Genomic DNA, 21,402 nt, shown 5'->3' on the forward strand with positions numbered 1-21,402 from the left:
AGCAACAAGTAAATTCTGTTTGTAAATACCATCCATGGCTGGTTGTGATATGGTTTTCTTTTCCCCTGCATTGCTGAGTAATCTTGTCAAATGGAACCCTATGTAAACAAAAGGAATTCACCAACATTCTAATACAAGTGGCAACGCCATAAGACTGTACAACGCATCCACCTTGCGTCTTGGCAGAGGCAACATCGACAGTGACCTGTTTCTGGACTAAACGCATCTACACATCTACTGCTATATCTGTTCTCTTTCTTTTTCTTTTTCTTTTTCCCGTTTACAACCACTTTTTGTGCAATATATGCCAGGGACCTGTGCAATACATTTATATTTATATCTATAGTTACATCTATATTTATATTCATATGTGTGATATGAGTGTGATACGATTTTCTGTGTACTGTTCTGTTCTAGTTTGTTCTTGTGCGTCCGGACTGTGAGTAACTCTTGTATTGTATTGTATGTATTGTACTATTATTATATAATTCGTTACACTGTGGCTGTGTTGTGTGTGTTAAGCTGCTGTTGCACTGCAATTTCCCTCACGGGATCAATAAAGTATCTATCTATCTATCTATCTATCTAACGTTCTATTTTTTCACCTTCTAATTTAATGGATTAATGGTTCCATAGCAAAGACCTTGCTGAGTGAAGTATAGTCATCAATGACTTCTGAAACACGTGTTAAAGGTTAAAGGAAAAATTATGAGGCACTTACAGGTATAAATGTCAGAGGGGGAAAACACATTGACCAAAGTTCTTTTCCACCTGAGAAATGTGATATCCTATTCAGATCAGCTTTGTAAGTTCACAGAACTTGACTTATGGGGGGGGAAAAAAAGTGAGACTAGCAAACATTTGTATCACTATATATGGTAAATATACTAAAACATTTCAGAAAAATCCATCCTGGCAGTAATATAAAACATGTTTATTGCAAGGACAAGAGTGTTTGTCAGTGACATTCAGCGTTCATGAAACCTGTCTACCATTATTCTTTTAAAGGCAGGTTGTTTCACATTTGTCATCACAGCTTTTCTCTAAAGGAGCACCATGTGAAGTCTTAACATGAGGATGGGATCCTTCATTTTGGAAGCACTTTTTGTTCACATACTGTATTTGGCTTGTAGCTGGATAAAATTCTGGAATCAGTTCACTACTATTAACCTGGACAAATGAACCTCCTCTTGGCTGTAACTATTTTTACGTTCTTAATTAAATATTCGCAAGCAGAAAAGGCAGATCCATAATGAGAAAGGACTTTTCTTTTTGTATAAATGTCTTTCACTATGTAAATCCCGTAATTGATGGCAGCACTTCTGTAGGGTTATGGGTTTCTGTCTTGAAAAAATGACATGGTTTGCTTGCTCACTTCACTTACAAACAAAGGCTGTTTGATGGCCAAACCTTATAAAAGGCAGAATATTAAAACAAAACACACTGGGGGTTGTCTGGTTTTGGTTGCTCCTTGCTCATGCCATGAACACATACTGTACAGAATAGTTCAGGTGGGTAGCTGTGTCAGCATGCGTAGGCTGCAAAGGAACAAGTAATTTTCCTTCTTCTTTTTTTCAGCATGGAATAAACCTATTACTTGTTACTGTACAGAATGTGTGTACTTGTCTAGCATTTGGCACTAACAGAACAGTCTGGATGGTTTCCTCCAAGATTCCTCCAAGATTTCCCTAGCTTTACTCCAGTCCTTTCAGGCTCATATTCAAAATAAATACTGCAAATGTGACTTAGGAATATTAAATTAAAACTAAGAAGGCAGCCGCTGTTTCCTTTGGACTTTCTTTGCTAAACTCACCCTCCCTGTAGACAAACGTTTACATTATAAACAAATAACCAATCTGTTTTTAAGTACGACTATAAATGGTAGAACATGAAGAGAATATATTTCTCACAATAGTCTATAATTTTACCTTCTTGCTATATTTTGCCGACAGAACATCAATACAAGGCAAGATTTACACTCTTGGAAAAAAATGACTAAAGGGTGGTGAAATAATATTCTTCCTGTTACCTCTTTCCTTTACAAATTGAAGATTTATGAAACCTCTACAGTGGTATTTAAGTTTCCCTTTTGACTTCAATGTGATATTACTGTATGAACACAATGCATTTGAGATGAGTAGACAGAGGTGATGCATTACTTTTTTAAAATGATTAGAGGCAAACAGCTGTGCCTTGATGGAAAAGCAGACAATATCTTCTGCTAAACCACCTGGAAAAAATTAAGGGTTGCTTTCAGGATTGTACTGGTGAATACAATATACCTTTTGACCAAGTGTAGCATCAATGTAATTCTCTTTGGGTGGAAAATATAAATGAAACATAAAGAACCAACTAAGCCAGCAGAAATACATGAAGACCCTTCCACATTTTAAACAGGGGTATCCAATCCTGATAGGATTGATCCCAGTGCAGGAGAACAGATTCTCAAAAACACCTTAAAGCCGTAGCACCTGAAGAATAGTTCCAGTTAAACCAGGACCCAGCTGGTTTAGTTCATTAAGAAGCAAGTTAGTTTGGAAAAGCTGCAGGCACACTGGCTCTAAAGGACCAGAATTGGACAGCCCTGGTTTATTGACTAGGGCCTACATTATTTATTAACAATTGGAATCAAGACCCAACTCTCTTTTACTCGTATGAGGAGAATGAAGACCTATAGACCTGCTTCTCCAACACGGCCAACATCCATTCATATTTTGACATATAATCACAGACATCTAGTACAGTAAGTTGACTCAGGTTTGAATTAGTGATGTCTAGATCGTAAGGTTCAGGCTATGAGGCTCTGAGCAAACATTATTACTGACTGACGTATCCAGAAGCCTGAGCCTACATTAGGGGGTGATCTTTTGTTTTCTGGCATATCTGATTATTTTTCAGCTAGGACAGAATGATATATGAGAAGGAAATAATCCTGAGATTGACATTTAGTGTTCAGTAGTATTTACTTTTATAATGTATAATAATAATGTTCTAATGTTTCTTTATTAGCACTATACAATTTCTTGCATTAGGAATTTGTCTTTTCGCATACCCCAGCTTTTCTCCATGAGACACAGACACACAGACAGGGAGAGAAGCTTGGGGTCAGAGCGCAGGGTCAGCCATTGTACGGCGCCCCTGAAGCAGTTGGGGTTAAGGGCCTTGCTCAGGGGGCCAACGGAGTAGGATTCCTCTGCTGGCCGCGGGATTTGAACCAGCAACCTTCCAGTCACAGGCGCAGATCCTTAGCCACTGAGCCACCGCTCCAATAAAATACATAATAGATAATACTAGCCACTTTGGTTTATACTGCTCAATAAGATGAATGGTTGCCAACAAAAATTACATTTGGTTTGTGAAATGTAGATCTCATACAGAATTAGAAAGAAAATACATATACTGGTTCATTCATATTGTACTTGCATCAGACTTCTGTACTATTGACCTGTTCTTTTCTTGGAATATTCTTAAGTATAACAGAATAATTAATAGCATGAAATAAGTCTATAATTTGTTAGCTAATCCAAGATGTTTTAACCTTTGAGATCAAACCTTAATTAGATAAACCTGCTTAACATCACTTTCTGATTTAATGAAATGGCAGCAAAAATAAAATAAACCTGTACAGCAAATATAAAAGTTGACATGCGTAGGTCAATATAACCTAAAGAGCACATTCTTTGGTGAGCTTTTTATTTGTAAAGTGGAAAGGTTTCCAAGGAGTGTATAAAATTGCTTGATCTCATGTCATGTCAACTACTCTCAGAAAAAGAATTTCAGAAGAAAGTGATTACTGTTATTACATCAATTTCCTGTGTGTTTTGTGGCTTTGGTTAAAGATTATCAGCATTTCCTCCAATTGAATTAGACTAAGCATTACTTGGAAAAAAAGCTCTTGTGATTGTAGTGCTTAAATGTGGTTGCTGTGTTTTACATTTTCTTTCCTGCAGGAACCCAAAACGAAATTCACAGCTAGGTATTCTGGAAATGTACAGTACATAATACTACTCTATATTAAATAGGTTGTCAGTTTCCATCTACTGAAATTGTTAACTAGAGCTACAGGAGTAGTACAAGTAAAAGCAATGAAGGGGAGAAAAGGCAGGTGGCACTGAACTGAAAATAATATTCAAGTTATTTAATGTCCTGAAATTTTGGCTTTGTACCAAGAAATAAAGAAGGAAATCTCTTCGGCTGAATTTTATACTGTAAATCAGACAACGTACTTGCTGAAGACCAGTTATCCTGTGGGTGGATTTTAACAATTTCTCAGGAAAGACAATAAAACCTGTAGGAGTCTCGTTACTGGACATACAACAAAAGCAGGCGTTTATGTTCTAGTTTTGTCAAACAACCAAATACATCTTAATCTGTAACCAACAAATGGAGCACAAGATACAGCTTATAATATTAGGGCCTCTGTCATTACTTCAGTGCTGCAAGGGTACATTTTGAAAGCTTATTCACTTTAAAATACAAAAGGCCTTTTTGATATAATTTCCAGCTCCAAAACTGCTGTCATTTCCCAGTATCATTTTAGTTCTTTGAGATTAGAGCAGTAGTTCTCCACACAACTCCGCCACCATCTTGTTTCAGCCTAAGAGTGCTTCTGAGCAAGAATATTGTGTTGTTCCTTTTCACACTGCAGTAAAACTCAATCATCCATCATTCCATCTTGTGAAAGGTCATTCTCCTGAGTATCACAAATATCTAGTTTGATAAAAAAAAGAACTGTAAAAGATAAAACAAAATAGTATTGCTGTTAAATACTTGTCACAATTAATGTGTGCTGCACAAGTATATACTGTGGTACCTATTCCTTTTTAAAAATGAAAGCCCCCCAAAAAACTGAAACTAGTGCAGAATAGTCCAGTTCAGGAATTACAGAAAGCAGGGAGATTTTTAGAATCATATGTTTTTCAATAATTTAAAGAAAAACTTGCCATACGGTACATACTGTACTGTACAGTACAGAACAGAAGCTCATTGATTCTTCCTAAAAGACAAGAATAAATGAACAACTGATTTATTAGTAATGTCTTTATATTTACAGGTAGTGCAGCTGTGTGATTTAGAAATAAGCTAAACTTAATCTAAAAACGTTAGTCATATCATTTTTTAGTAGAATGATAATGCTGTAGTTATTATTAACAAATCCAGTTCCCAGAGGAACAAAGAGGATACACCTGTGAGGATTAAGAAATATTGATGCATTTTTCATTTGCAACTTTATCATTTTATTTATTATGAAACAGCCTAAGCTTAGAAAAGGAATAATTTTGCACTGAAGTATTTTTTTATAGTGTCAGTAATGTTACGTGATCAGATAATGAAGGGATAGCCAGAGCACAATTCAGCTCTGCATGGGAGGAATCCCACAGTGGCCTAATGTTTAATCTTGTCCACTTTCCATGTGCTACACAGTGTAGGTACTGTACATTGTGACATAGGGATGCAACAAAAGCACTATTTTCAGATTTCCTTCTTTGCCTTAAGAGGGCAGTGTGCCTTTGACTAGCAATATTGTCTTTGTGTTGTAGGAAATCAAGTCACCACAAAGACAAAGGAAGTTTGGAGCAAATTCTAAACTAAAGAAAGCTGACAAGTCATCATAAAAACTTTTTTTTTAATTTTCAGGTTGATGCCTTGTTCAATTTTACAATATATTACTATTATATGACATTTTTACATATATTATTTGTTTTCTTGGTAAAAGTAATCAGACATGCTTCGGGGCTGACATTCCCCAGTTCAGATAATAGCATAATAATGAAAAAAGGCACATAATCAGTCTTGAAAGTTTGTGCATCAGTCAGAAAGTTAAAACATAAAAAAAAAACTGGCTTGGTGTTGTCTTGTGAGAACTGATATCTGAAAAAGAACTCTTCAGGTCTCCAAATAACCTAGCAGTCTTTTGCTAGCGTAGTAAATTTGACAATACCATGTATTTGCAAGGGGTATTGCAAGGTTGCAAAGGGTATTAAAATGTACACATTGCCCTTTTGAAATCTAAAACAGGTATTAATGCTTGTATTGTCTGGCCCTAGCCAGTCTTTCCTCATTTGCAAAAACAGCTGGTATTAGGTCTTATTTATTTTTGCTCCTTAACTGGATTCAAACATGAATATGATTCCATGCTTCAGGAAACCAAGTGTAAGATATTCCCATTGTCAGTCCTTCCTTGTATATGAGGGGAAATGGCTTTGGAAATACGGACTGTTTCAAAGAGGGCGACTTGTCATTCATTTCTGTTGCCAGAGCATGGGTCCCTGTGGCATAAGACTTTCTAAGATAAAGTCAGAGTTGTTCTTAAGAATTTCAGCCAGAGAGCTTTAGTATGGCGCCACACATTCATCACATCTTCACATCTGAGTGTATCAATCCCAACTGAGGAAATGAGTGCCTTGTTTCCCTGAATGCATCTGGCTGACTCCAGACACCCAATGGTCAACAGCAGGAGCCTTATGTTAATGCCTTGGGTGCTTAATCCAGTTCCTTATCATCCACTTCTGGCCCGAGCATCTCTGTACTACAAGCCGCAACCCAAAGTTTGCTTCTTTGGACATTTCCACCTCCAAACATCGCCCTGTATCCCTGCTTATGATTGGGCCATTCTGTTGAAAGAAAGAAGACGTACAAGGAAGTATTTTAATAATAAAAATTCATGATCACATGGGCATGTCAAACTGGCATAAGAGAGGATCCCAAGAGATAAATCTCAAGCATTTTCATATGCAGCTTTCATTTTAACTACAGTAGGTTATACCTTCAGCTTGACTAATATACTGGAACAAAAAGGGTTTTATTCAGAGTCAATACTTTCCTGTTGAAATTTGCATTCTAGCACTTTATGTATACCTGGATAAAAATGCTACCTTGAATGTACTTCTCTAAAATGTCTGATGGCATTTTTTCATTTCATTCTGTAAGTTAAATGAGATCCTCCTTATCCCAGTGGAGTGTAAGCTGTTCAGATCTGTAATCACCTGGGTGAAATCCCAAAGCCTCTGAGATGATCGTGTAACCTCATCACATTTTTTCAGACTTGGAGTTCTTCCTCTCCCATCATCTACCAAGCACTTGGTATCGGGCAGGAAAGTGGTGGACCCCAAGGGTCCTAGCTGTAACAGTCCTTCTGTAGAATAACGGGCCAGCTAGAATGGAAAAGACATAAACTGGTTAATTCTGAGCGACAGAAAGCCTACAAATTAGGTTGTCATGGACAATGATAGATACTACAGTTTATTTTTTTCCAAAGATGTTGTTGAAGTTTCATCCCTGTCTAATTAGTCACAGATCAATACAGAAACAAATTTCAAAGGACACTGAAAGTAAACTCCCACAGTGAGATGCTGCTGCCTTCAAAAGTGCCCATTTAAAAAAAAAAGTTCCTTTTTTTTCCTCCAATAAGTATGCTGTATTTTTTTATGCCAGTACAATGGCCAATTCAAACAACACTTCATCATCGACGAGAGTATTTTTTCCATATGACAGGGGCTGATAGGCTTTTTTCCCAACTGAATAAAAGCAGACGAGAAAAGGCTTTCCAGTGCTTTCTTATTCTTGTGCCAAAGGCCCAGAGAATACAGCACATTAAAAACATTCGTCTGAACACAGATTTCAAACTAAAGTGGGCGCTTGTTCTTTCAATAGCTTAAGCACCTACATCATGTGAAAGCTACCTACATGTAAGTGAAAAAAAAAAACACAAAACAGAAAGGATCAATTGGACAATTCAGTACATTATTTTTTATCATCATTCCTTACATTTGTTTCTTAGAAGAGAATATAATTTCTAAAGCCCCTCATTCAAAATGCTATTAATAGAATACCTGACAAGTTTTACTCTCAAGCTTTAAGAAAGTATTTGGATCAATTTCATGCGGAGGTATAGTAAAATCTCTTTCCAGTTGGACTTCATAGTTATCTGCTGTGGAGAGCAAGTTAAAATGTACAGCTGGTTCTTGAATAATCATTCTTTATTGACAAAAGAGGACCACTCAGACAAGGGTAAGGCCAAGGCAAGTATTTTCACACCCTCCCAATTTCTAGAACTAAATGGTTAAGCAGCGTGTCTTTACACATTTAAGCAGTTTGCAGTATGGGGGAATAGGGGAATGCAAACTAGTTATACATGCACTAGTCAAAGTTCCCTGTCCTGGACTCCCCTGCATAACCTGTACTGTCTCCAGTAGAAATTACATTGATTGAAGCAACAGTGCAGCTATCATTAACAAAAATGTAAGGTGTCTGACGACACCCAGCTCAGGCCACTCATCTGTGATACTTTGTATTGTGCAATAGTGCTTGGGGAAACAGAATTTGCTCATTTCATAGTCAGACCTTAGACCAGGGAGGTCTGGAATTCAGGGCCTAAACTGCACAGTGATTTTACTGGTTTAGCCATTATAAAGTCCTTAGTAAGACTGTTTCTTCAAGCTTAATAGTCAGGCATTATATGTGCTCATTTGTAGTTGAGCTGCTAAGCTTCAATCAGTAGAATTCCACTAAGCTCTGTGTTGTGGATTGCAGGTGTACAAAATAATCAACAGCCTAATGTTTTGGATTAAATAGATTAAAACAACACTAATCTGTATAGAGAATTTTAATCTCTGTCTAAGATTCCAATGAGAAAAAATGCTATCACAAATCCTCATATATATGCTAACTGTTCTTCTTAACAGTTAAGAAACAGTACAAAATTCTGCCAGTGACCGAACAAGCTTTGACTTAACATTTTTTTCCTCTAGAATTTTTTTTAGCAAAACCCAAATGTTTTTAGCTATCCTTTATTAATGTTTAGGAAATAATTTCTTGTTACTAATAATTTTTAAAAAGGTCTATATTTCACATTGCCAGAAAATGCATTGATTAATTTTTTTTAATGAATTTGTATTACACTCTTGAAAAGGCAGAAACCCTTTTCAGTAGACAAATAAAGAAAACATAAAAAAAAACATAACCTGTCATGTTTAGTTTGGGGCTGATAAATTAAGATGAGAAACACTGTGTTTCAATTATCCTAAAAAGATCAGTCTGTTTTTTTATCTACTTCAGTTTAATGTTGAAAATTTACCTTGCATGTTTAGTTTCATGTCTGATTTGCATTAGCTACCACAAGAACCACTGCCGCTGTTACAAGTAATACTTTTGCATAGTACTGTATTTAATCATATTTATAAATACTGCAGTAATAATCACAACACATTGCCTTATAAAAATATTAAAAAAATATATTTTAAGGATAAAATTATAAACATCTGAACTAAAATTTTAAAACTGGTTCCTGGAAAGCTCTTAGCTATTTGACTTGAAATTGTAATATATCGTTTTGCAAATAAAGGTTCTGTCTTTCTACATTACATTAAACATTCACTAAGGCTGAGGCAATCAGGAAAGTGGAGATTTAATTATTCATAAGAAAAATATTCCCCGAGAAACAAGATGCCAAACAATGGGGTGGTTGTAAGGAGGGGGAGTTGGAAACAATCAATGCAGATACACATCATTGTGAATTTCTTTCACAGGTTATCCACAGATGTTGTTCTGTTCCATAATTCACTATGATCAGACTGCAAACCACTGCTTTGTTCAGCAAAATGTGTGCAATGGTCTTTTTCAAAGAAAACTAGTTTAACCTTTTACCACATGCAGTATACACATCTGCAGTTGTAGGGGAAAAAAAGGAGCTACAATAATGATAAATTAATGATAGAACAACAAGCATGTTTTAGTTCTAAGTTGAACAAGAAAATCAGTGTCATAGCTTTTTAAGAATAATGATACAGGATTGGGTACACTGTACTATGTAAAAGCCCTCAAAAGGTAGCCTGCAAACTCAGATACAGCAGTAAGATACAGTGGGGCAATGTGAATAGAAGAATATTGCTGTGATACTCGGTAATATCAACCTGTTTTAGAAGACCTCTTCCTTAATGGACAGCACGCCTTTTGTTTTGCTCTCTTTAAATTTGAATCTTCTAATATTCATTTTTTAAGCGTTGTACTAAGACCCGAGTGTCTTGATGCAAGCTTCAAAGTGACTTAACCTACAGTGTTTTACTCAGTTTACTGAGTAAAAACTCAGTTTTACTCAGTTGGTTCAACCCAAGTGAAATAGGTAACAACATTTTAAACATCTACAGTACATACTTTTACAAAACAACAATTGTTTCTGTGTCCGTTTTTGACCAATTACATTCAGGGGTTAAGAATTTGTGATTAAAAAAAGCACTTTGTCTGTTTTCTCTCAAGTCTCATTAAGGTAAGTATTATAGCACTAATATTATTTTATCACTTGTTAGTTTAAAGCTGGGCTGTATTTTTATGTCAGAGTAAATTACCAGTGACATTAAATAGCTTTTGTATATGAGACACACATAGAGGTCATCTCCTGCAGTATATGTAGCTCAAGTAATGGTTTATGAATTCCTTCCTAAAACCCAATGACGGCACAACCCAACAGGCCTAAATCACTAAATGACTATCCTGTAGAAATTATTTCATTTATCCTGTAAAAAATTGTTTCAGTATAATGTGCATGAGGGAAAATAATGCCATTGTGGTGGGAGGGGTATTATCCTTGTTTTAAATAAAGTATGAGCAATATGTTGTAGTTCCTTTTGTGCAAGCCTACATCCACTGAATGTTTTTCAAATCTTACAGTTTGTAAGCTCATTTGTCAGTAGCAATTGAACTTGGCAAAGGTAAGAGCTGTGTAATCCCCCTGTTAAGATATGTTCCTGGGTTTTACTTGATGCCTGTTGTTTTCTAATAAGGTTAAAATTGGACTGTCGGAAGTATTAATCTGCGGGAGGTATTGAAAAAGCCAGTCAGGTCCAGTATGGCTTCACTGCTTCACTGCACTTTCAGGTCTCCTAAATCTTTAATGAGTCAGTTTTGTTTCAGGTAGTAAGAATGTTCAGGAATGCCTCATCTTTTCATAAAGTGCAATAATCGCACAATATTAAAACTGGGGAAGGCAGGAACAGTTAACATTCACTTCAAACCATACAAACATTATCATGTACTTGTACGTTTAAAAAGCCATCTTTCTGCTACAGGAAACATATCTATAGTACAGTACATATCCGAAATGACTCACACCATTGTCTTAGTGTACTGGAGACTGCAGTCTTTTCTTGTTGCCTATAGTGTGTTTGTTGCAGTAGGAACTGCCAGACGCTGGCAGGTTTAATCCTGCCCTATTTCCCAGATATTTAGAGGCCCACCATACAGTCCTTTACCATGTTGCGATAGCGCTGCAATGTGATGTGCTAAGATTAGGAAGCATACCACAACATGAGGGGTTACAAGAGACTGCCAGGATAAAAACACATGACCTCTTGAGCAGTGGCACTGCATGCTGTGGAAACTCACACTTCTTATTCTCAATTCTCCCAGAGGACTTAAGGGGTTCTTAAATTAAGCAGGACAAATTGTTAAGTGAAATGCATTTCCTTTCAAATATGCGTGTCTGAATGTCTTTGCACAAATGTTTCACTGGAGCTGATTGTCTGCATTGTACAATTAGACACAAGTCCAGTAACCTGAAGTACTGACTATACAGCTTATAATTTAAGAATTTCACTATATATATGTTTTATTCCAGAGCATAAGATATGTTGCAATGAATGGAAAAAGACTTTGCAAGGATCCTTATGTAGATATTTTGTAGAAATGTACTTGGTCAAGTGTTTTACGATGCATCTAAAGATTGACTCAATGCTTTTTGTAAGAAAGGCAGAATATTTTTAGTTGAAAAGCACATTGTGCATTGCTCAGGTGAGGTGCCTGTATTTTGGCAAACTAAATTAATAATTATTAATTCAATTAAATAATTATTAAATTCATTATCATTAATTTGTTACTCGACATTAATGTAATTGTCTGTGGTATTGCAACATTGCATTTAGTCTCCATGCCATGGAGCTTTTTAACAACACAATTAACATATTTTCTCTATTTGCATGCCTTTTAACACCTTCTGCCTGTCTCCCTTGGCCTGCAGGGAATGATAATAGCTAAAATCTAACCTGATGACAGACTTCTGCTTGGCTCTTGTGATCATCTATGATGAAATGTTGATAACTTTATCCGTTATTTTATTCCATTGCCAGGAAGTAAATAATTGTACTGTCCTTCAAAGCAAGCTGCAGGAGTCTCTAATGGCCAAGTGACATTTTGTGTAGTAGTGGAGGGCAAGACATACTGTAAGTGAATATTAAACAGTGAAAATCTCCTCAGACAGGGATTCCAGGAATTTATTGGGGTTTACAAAAACATGTTAAGGAGAAAAGGCCACCCCCTATACACGCCAAAAACCCAGTCTTCTACTGTTGAACCTTACTAAAGGGCTAGATGAGCCAACCTCTTCTCATTTGTAATCTTTCATATTTTCTTATCTTCCCTACATTGCTCACTTTCTCTCCATAACACCCTAGCTCCCCTGATCACTCCTAGAGTACCAATTTGTTGGGGGAATCTCTTTGTCTTACAGCCCCGGACAAATAAAGGCAACCATGGCGTCCGGGTGTAGAGAGAGAAAAAAAAAATAAAAGCACCTACCTGAGATGACATCCCATGGCAAGGATATAGAATGGCTTTATCATCGTCTTCAGATCCCTGGTCTAAGCAATAGCCGCTGGCCTTGCTGTTTCTCACCTGGGGAAGAACCAGACAAAAAATATTTATCACGTAGTGGTTTACTAAGAGCTTCTAGACAAGCATCACTGATCCGTCAGGACAGCAAAAAGCCTTCAGGTGTCCACGCCAAGTTCTGAATCTGTATATCATTTATCTTGACAAATGAAGAAACAGTGCTTGCACCCCTGCTGCTTCCATGCTTCATGAAGTTTTTTTCCTCTCAGCTGATTTTGGGGAGCCATTATTGCTATTATTTTTAGTAAGGATACAATATTCCAAAATCTAGATAGATAGGTCCATATCTGTCAGTCCAGAGAGTCCATCCTGGTTTCCATGGCATTAAGCAAACAGAGAAGACATGACTTTACTCCTGAATGGGTCGACCGTCCATTTACAGAGGTGGGTGGATAGGAGCAGTGAGGATAATGTATCCCATTCTAGGCACAACTATGGGGACTAGAACCCACAGCACACCAGCCATGAACCCAGAAACCTAACCACCACACTATGGTCCCCCCATAAGCTATCTAAACAAAATGAAAAACTAGATAAATATGGAAAAAAAAGACAAATCAAATAGATTTGCAGTAAGAAAGAAGTACAGATGATGCAAACCATTCCTTTATAACAGTGTGAGTGACTCCTGCCTCAAGACCTGGTTCATACCTAATTCTATTGACTGCATATGAGACAGTGTGTGAAACGTTTGCAGTAGATCACTTTTAAATTTGTATTAATTTGCAAAGAATATCTGACCACCTATTCACTGTGATATCACTGTGGCAGGATCTTTGTGTTACAGTGGGATGTGTCCCGATCTCGTGCTTTCACTTCAGTTCATACAGTACTAAGACTTTTACATCACACCTTGCGTTCTTATAGAGCAATGCTTATGAGTTAGATATGCCAGACACTTCACTGTGGTACAGATCACTGGCAAATGAAAGCAGTTTTCAGTAAACACTAATTTCAAATAATATAAAGTAAGCTGAATTCATAATATTTCATAATTACTGTAGTTGTAGGACAAAGCATTCAGCACACTAGTAGCCTCCTTCTTTCAATGCTGTATCTAATATTCTAATAATATTGTTACTTCTATTGTGAAATCAATGTGAAATAGATTGTCACCATTATGAGGGTAACTGTTATAACATCTTTTTCAGCTCAAAAAGCATACAATTTTAGGTATAATTTAGTGATATATATCATCCTTGGCTTAGTAAATCGGACATGGATGCCTGTCGCTAATGTGTTGAATTAAAACCCAATCACCTACAGTCCTCATTTAAAACAATAGAACTAGACACAGTTGCTATGGGAACATAACATTCTATTACATCTCTCTGTTTTTAATGCTTTATGTAACATTTTGTTATATTTAACAAAAATAAATGAATGTACATTAGATGTTAACAATGAAATTGAGCAGAGGTCTATTGTTTAAAGTCCATGTCCCACATTTCCAACAATAGTCTGAAACAATAGAATGGTCTTGTTTGCAAATAAGTGTTCTATCTTGACATGAAAAAACATGAATAGTCCTGATTATCCTGATCCTCCATAGCAAATTCAAACATTATTGAACTGAACACAAACTATCAAAGTGATATTCTACAGCAATAACATTTTAACTGCATGTACAATATTAATAATCTGATATGTCATTCTGCAAATGTTTATAGTTACTTTTTGGCATGTATTGTTTATTTAAATTTCTGCTGAAACAAAGAAATAGGACATTAAGTGAGTGGCCAATAATATAATTAATTAATTTTCATCATTTGCAGATATGACAGGCAACACAACTGCAACACATGACTGCTTTAGTACACTTTCCCTGTCAAGTCTGACTCCATTATAATCTGATCATATATTTGAAATTATACTCCTAGTTTACTTTACAATGGAGATTACAGAGCACAGTAAAAAGGACTGACATTGTTAATTTCATTTTGATTCATCATCTCTGGAACAATTCCTTTAACAGCAAACATTTCCATCTGAATCACATTTTGTTTCTAACAAAATGATCAAAACCTTCTTAAAAATAAGGATTCATTTTCGGTTCAGTTCTTACCTCTCCATAGGTTATGGTGTTGTTGTAAATCCTCATCTCAGGGTAGACATTTTCAAGATACCACCGGAAACTCCGACATTGTAGTCTTTTTCTCAAGGAGATTCTTTCCGAAACATCTCCGAAATCAACACCAGGGTTCTGTTAAATTAGCAAAGAGGGAGAGAGAAACTATCAATGCACAAACATTCAGAGTATTTTCTCCTTTTACTTTTAACATGAGTCAGAAGCAGCATAAAACTTTAGAAAGTGAGCTGTAGGAATAACATCTGTGAAAATGCAGTAAAAGAAAGCATTATTAAACTTGCACATTTTTGCAGTCTATTCCCAAACACCATGCCCCCTGCAAGGTGGAAATATACATTTTCATATACACTACTGTTTTATCTTTAACTGTTTGTCTGAAAGCGCATGCTGCAGCGTGACAACTAATACACCAAACGTGGAAAAGACCTATCCTATTGATTCTGAGAAGGTGAACTTTTTTAGGCAGTGTTTACAAGAGAATGAGTGTAATGCCACTCTCATGAGAATCCCATTGTTCCTCCATTAGAGCTGATGCTATGCTTTGCAAATTTTAATCAGGTCTTTAATTATGAGAGCTCAAAGCACTCATGGTATAATGTGGACACCTTCCAAGATTTATGATGAGAATGTATAATAGCTAAAACAGAGTTTAACCTCCAAAGACAAAGTGCTTCATTAAGGGCTCTGGTATTTCAAATGCTGTGTGTAAATATTTTAATTGCAGCACCTACAGTACTCTTCAATAATTATTTTGCTAGGTCTTTGAAATTGTAGCTCACGGTGCACGCATAATATTTTAGATTTCAATAAATCACCATTTTGTTCTGTTTACTTTAGCTTTGTTTCATATCTTATATTTTAAAAGTAATTAACTTAATTATGTGCTTGAGGAAACCATTTACTTGTAGCATTTCTATTGCTTCAGTAAGCAGGGACATGCATACTTAAAGTAATGATGACAGCTACTTCAATTACTGGCTTACAGTATTTCTCACAAGAAGAAACATTGAGGGTGGGGTGTGAAGGTCACTACACTCATTTAAGCATCTAAATTCCCTGTTTTCAAAAGGATGGGTTGTATCCAGCTATATCCAGAATTCCGACCACAAAGCTGTTAAATTAAAAAAAAAATCCAATAAACGAAAACAGCTAAAAATAGTATTTGGTATAGAGAATGTCAGGATTTATTGTATTGGTGAATATACTGTAGTATGTGCAATTTTACCATGAGGTTAATACAATGTTTCATGGCATAGTCATAAAGTTGTTGCAGGTTTGACTGGACCAGAGAGTTTCACTTGATAGATACAGTATGGTCAGAACTGAGACAGAATTGTGTATAAACACCATGAAAACAATCTTCACATTTGTGTATTCAAACTAATGCTATTGATCCATCTGATATTTTTAACATTTGCATCCTCCAAATTCTGAATAGTTTTTTTTTGTATTACTGCTAAGTCTACAGCACGTTTCGTGCTTAATAATAAGCTGATCCTGTGCTTGTTTGCATTGACTGGTAAGTGATCGTTAACCCATGGGATGCAGAGAGGTCACCTTTTAGAGTGTTTTTGAATTCTACCTCATTTGCACATCATTTCAATTAGTCCTCAACATTTACTGGGCTAGCCATTTAAAGGTATAAATCCAGTATTGCATAGCCATGTTTATATACAGTAGCTCATTCTGAATCATCTAATGATTTATTATGTTAATAATTTGTTATGGATTTTAAATACAGTACTTTGATTATTTATTTAAGCCATCAATTACATGATCTAATTTTAAATAGTTCTTTGCCAAAGATAAAGATTTTTAAGAAACAGCTGGATGAGATCCTTGGATGAATTAACTACTGACTGCTAAATGGGCCAAAAAGCCTCCTATTCTTTGTAAACTTCCTTATGTTTTTATGCAAGAACAATAACAGCTTCCAAGATAATGGACTTGCCTTCCTGAAGAAATTAAGAATCATCCTGTAGCTTGGTAATATGAAAATTGCTTTTCTCCTGAGGAGCAGGCAAATCGAAAGACCCAACAATGTTACAGTTGACAAATGTTTCAAAAATGCCAGCCTAGGAATAATTCCCCAAAAAACAACAGCTTTAAGAACATGCAAAAGTACTCACATTCATAGGTATGTTCCAGGCCATGTATACATGGGACTTGAATTCGTCCATCCACACCTCTGCGGCTCTCAGTGCGTTCCTCTTTGCATAGTAATCAATATCGTTGTTGTAAGGCTTCTTTGTGCGTTCAATGTGAGCGACTCGGGCGCAAGGCAAAACCTCCATACTACCGCCACACTGCCACACCTGAAAGAAAATAAGTGTTATGCCTTGGTACTAACATTGAAATAACACTCTTGCTTCGCCTTGGCTTTTTGTTTGAATCTACATATTAGTATTTATGTTAGGATGATGCTGGAGAATTGATATTGTACAACTTTGAAAACATGCCATGGTGTGTGTGTGTGTTGTAGCAGCTTTACACGCAGAACATCTGCAAGTCTGGACTTACATCAGTTCTGTTCCCAGGGCACCTCTCTACACTTGATCTCAATATCCATTCCATGGATGGAAAAAGTACAGTATTAAAAGTTTCAGTGCAATATAAACCAATGTTTCATTAAGTTACATTTGCTCAACATTACTTTCATGGCATGTGGTTATGTCAGCATGTCCGAACACCGTGGTTTGCTGACCTTAACATTTTTTATCTGATATGTTTCCTTCTTGCAATACGGGTGCAGAGTCAGCTCTCTCAATGCACAGCCTCACACAGTGCACTTGAATGTTCTTTTCAGAGTGACCATAGGTACAGTACTACCAAGGGATGCATGTATTTTTTGTTTTTCTTTGTTTTTAAACGTGCACACACACTCACATACAGTATGCATCCCCCACCCCACTGCAAAAGGGTGGTAAATTGCTTGCTGTTCCAATTCAGTTTGTTGATCATTATTTTCTGCTGAGGTTTGTAAATTCACAAATTACTGGCTTTGTATTACAACAAGCCTCCAGAGTGAATAATGGAAACACTCCTTCTGATATGATTATTTTACGCACTGGCTTTGTCAGGCAAAATCTTTCTGCCCATCAGCAAAATGAAACAGAACACAGACAAAAAAAAACCTTAAGCCCTTCTTTTGTTACATTCAGCTCTGTTACTAATACCAGCGATTAACAAATAGACATGGTGATGTCCACTCTGTCATAAGTGCTTTATTTCCAACACTCTGTGTAAATTGATACAGTAATGAGATAAGCCCATCAGTGTGACGCGAGCCATTTTGAACATAGTCTTGTCTCTTGTTGTCTTCCCCGCAAGATGGATAGTGTGAATCTGCCATGATGATTAACATACAGTACTGAAGAATGGCTATTATCAAGGGCAAGAGTTCATGAGGTGCTGCAGCCACTGTGCTGAGGCAGTGCACTCAGGCACCTTTATATGGGGATTCTACAGAGAAATACCGCAGATCAGATTGCATTCTTTTTCAAGGACACTCTGGAGATCTGTATGATAATACAGAGTGCAGAGAGGAATAAAACAATGCTATTTTCATGTTACAAAAAGCTCAGGAACTATTAATGTGCATGCTATAATAAATTGGATCTACCAATTTTCTGTGCGTACATTAGGAGGTTTTTTTATGTCCACAGAATCAGTGTAATGAATCAGTAAATCTTTGGCAAATACTCTTGCATGAAACAATATAAATTGACTTTTAAAATGTTTGTTGACATGTTTATTTTCACATGCAATTATTTTTCACGTCCACACCATAGCTATAATGTTTGATGTGCCCTGCAAACAATATCTGCGGTTGATTATAGAGGAGGGGCTGTTGTTGAATGTTTTATTTTAAATTGTTTTCTTTGAACATATACAGCTTATACACTTTTCTGTTAAAGAAAATGAAATTCAGATTGGAATGCATATGTTCACCAAAGGCATGCATATTTTAAATTAAGGAAGTAAAAAATGAGAAAAACAAACAATTTACTCAGCACCTGAAATTTCAACTGCCCAAAGTACTTTTTCAAAACATTTTTGGTGGCAGATCTGACAGTCCTTCAAAAGAAAACTCAATTTTCTGACCGGGGGCTAGGAAATTGAAATGCCTTGTTCAGTTAATCTTCATGTGTTGCTGGCATGGCAGGAAGTACTAGCTATTCCTAAATTCTGTACAATTCTAAGCAAGATGGAAAAGTGACAAACTGAGGGTAGCATTCCTTTTAACCTGTCAACAATCTTTTGGGCCAACAGCTTTTTACTTTAAATTTGAGATGAATTACCAAAATGGAGAAACAGTCGAAAAATGACAATAAAGGAAATTGAAAAGCTGTCCTTAATATCTGCAAGAGTCCCCTGTAATTGCTTTGCCTAATGAAACTTCAAGCTACGATGCACCTTTTCCTAGTGAAAATGAATAAACAGTACACTTTATTGTATCTCTGGTAGACACAGACGATTTTTATTTGGCAAGACAGTTAGAAAGAGTGCATTATTCATAGTTTTCAAGCCCTTTTTCTTTAACCGAATGTTGTCTTTGAGAATCCCAGTAACATTCAGCTAGTACATACTGTGCAGTACTGTAGCACAATGTGCATAAATACTGATGTATGTCTGAAATAGGAAATTCAAGTACTGTGATTATCAAGGATATTTCAAACCTAATATACAGTAAACTCAGAAATGGTATTATAGGTTCATCAAGGTAATGACTTGTTTCTAATAAAGCATACTGTATTACCTTTAGTCTAGCTACTAGACATGTATAATTTATAATCATTTATAACTTTCCAGAAGAAAGGATGTCAGAAACATTGTCATTATTGTTTGCCTGTATTTTATAGGCTATTGTTCTGTCTCAATTATTCTTTATTGTTTCAAAGTAGCTGATGATCTTTTTTTGAGTGGTACTTATCATGTAAATCAACCCAATTCTCTTGTATTTGCTAACACATCGAAGAGTGGAAAAAGACATACTGTATTAGTCAAAGGAGTGCTTTAATGATTTTACAGATTTCAGCAGCAGACAAGATTTAACAAGGCACTCTGGATATGTGAAGAGGGTAAGAGGCTGCAAGTGAATTCAGATGAGAATATGACACCACACTGAAACGTGGTTGAAATATATTCTGGGAAGATCATTATGTATTATTTGTAAGAGTACAACACCACCACTAAATGGATAAATGATCTCCATGTTTGTTTTTGGACTCAAACCCACATGGTTAGACTGTATCTGGATAATTAGAGATACAGCAGAGAATGCTGGGAAGGAAGGTCTGATGTCTCTTATGTACATGAGCAAAGGGAGCAGGAAATAGTATAGGTAGTGTGGTCGTTTTCCCTCACAGATTTTCATTGCAAACTCCATTGAGACTCATAGAAAATATCTAACCATTTTGTACAGAATTGGTGGTTAGAAAATAATTGTGGTAAAAATAAAGATCAAAAGGTGTTTATTATCTTGTGCTACTCAATATTAATCTAAAAAATGTCCACAGAGACTTCAAGTTCAAAATCTATGAGTGTGTTTTGCTTTGTATCTGAAGCTGAAGTAATTTATCTTGGTTCACATTTCACCGTCTTCAAAGCATATATTCTATCTCCTGCATTTTTTAAATGTCTCCTCAGTGAGATGTTGCAAAGAGAAACAAATGGAACAAAAATCCCACTGAGTTGTCAAAAAACCTTAGAGGTATATATATACAAAACTGTATAGAGTGCAATGATTTCTGTTTGTTTGAATGGTTTATGTCACTATACTCAGAAAGCATTCAATGGGACCACACAGACCGTGTATGGGGGGAGACTTTTATTTAAATAAAACTATTGTTTAAAATCAGACTTTTTATTTTTTATTTTTGTCATGTTTTCATGAAATAGCTATTTAAGCATTGCCCTGAAGTGGTTGACATTAATATCTTATGTTTTGTCATCAGATGATGAAAAGACTCTTTGAAGTGTAAAGCACACTACAGCGATACACAGTACTGGTTTTAAATATACAGTACGATGTGGCTTTCTTTTACGTTCATATGAAGCACCTAACATAAGGACTAACTTTTTATGACTCCCTTCTAGAGTTCATATAAAGTTAAAAACACAGAGCCATTCATCATGTTACAAATCTCTTTATATAATGAATAACTAAACCCACTATACTGACAACACAAGGTTTGCATGCAAGGATTTCAGTATTTATCCTTAAGGGAATTCAAAGCCATTTCTCATGGTTTCTTACAGCATGTTTTACTAACTACAAAGCAAATTAATATTTGTATAATTATAAACAAGATATTTTTCCTTCCAGTTTCCTGTATGTCTAATTTTCATTTGAATCATTCAGGTCTTCTTCTCTGTCAAGATCAATCATTACCACATAACCTGATAAGATCACTTTATTAGCCATATACAATTTCTCATATTAGGAATTTATCTTTTCACATGCCCCAACTTGCTCTCCATGAGACACACAGACAGAGAGAGAAGCTTGGGGTCAGAGCGCAGGGTCAGCCATTTATACAGCGCCCCTGGAGCAGTTGGGGTTAAGGCCTTGCTCAGGGGCCCAACGGAGTAGGATTCCTCTGCTGGTCGGACCGGCAACCTTCCAGCCACAGGCGCAGATCCTTAGCCAC

General features: G+C 36.1%; 1 protein-coding gene across 1 annotated transcript in view; it reads right to left on the reverse strand.

The window, feature by feature from the left end:
* Positions 1-5,637: 5,637 nt before the first annotated feature.
* Positions 5,638-21,402, reverse strand: part of galnt9 (polypeptide N-acetylgalactosaminyltransferase 9) — a 151,380-nt gene continuing 135,615 nt past the window's right edge. Inside the window, exons 7-11 of the mRNA XM_088935714.1 lie at positions 16,879-17,064; positions 14,726-14,863; positions 12,568-12,663; positions 6,987-7,154; positions 5,638-6,614 (exon numbers count right to left, since the gene is read on the reverse strand). Coding sequence (XP_088791840.1) covers positions 6,468-6,614; positions 6,987-7,154; positions 12,568-12,663; positions 14,726-14,863; positions 16,879-17,064 — 735 coding nt within the window. The 3' untranslated portion in view covers positions 5,638-6,467. The remainder of the gene's footprint in view (positions 6,615-6,986; positions 7,155-12,567; positions 12,664-14,725; positions 14,864-16,878; positions 17,065-21,402) is intronic.

The sequence above is a fragment of the Atractosteus spatula genome, chromosome 17, assembly GCF_055471065.1.
Source record: "Atractosteus spatula isolate fAtrSpa1 chromosome 17, fAtrSpa1.hap1, whole genome shotgun sequence".
In the NCBI taxonomy this organism is placed as follows: domain Eukaryota; kingdom Metazoa; phylum Chordata; class Actinopteri; order Semionotiformes; family Lepisosteidae; genus Atractosteus; species Atractosteus spatula.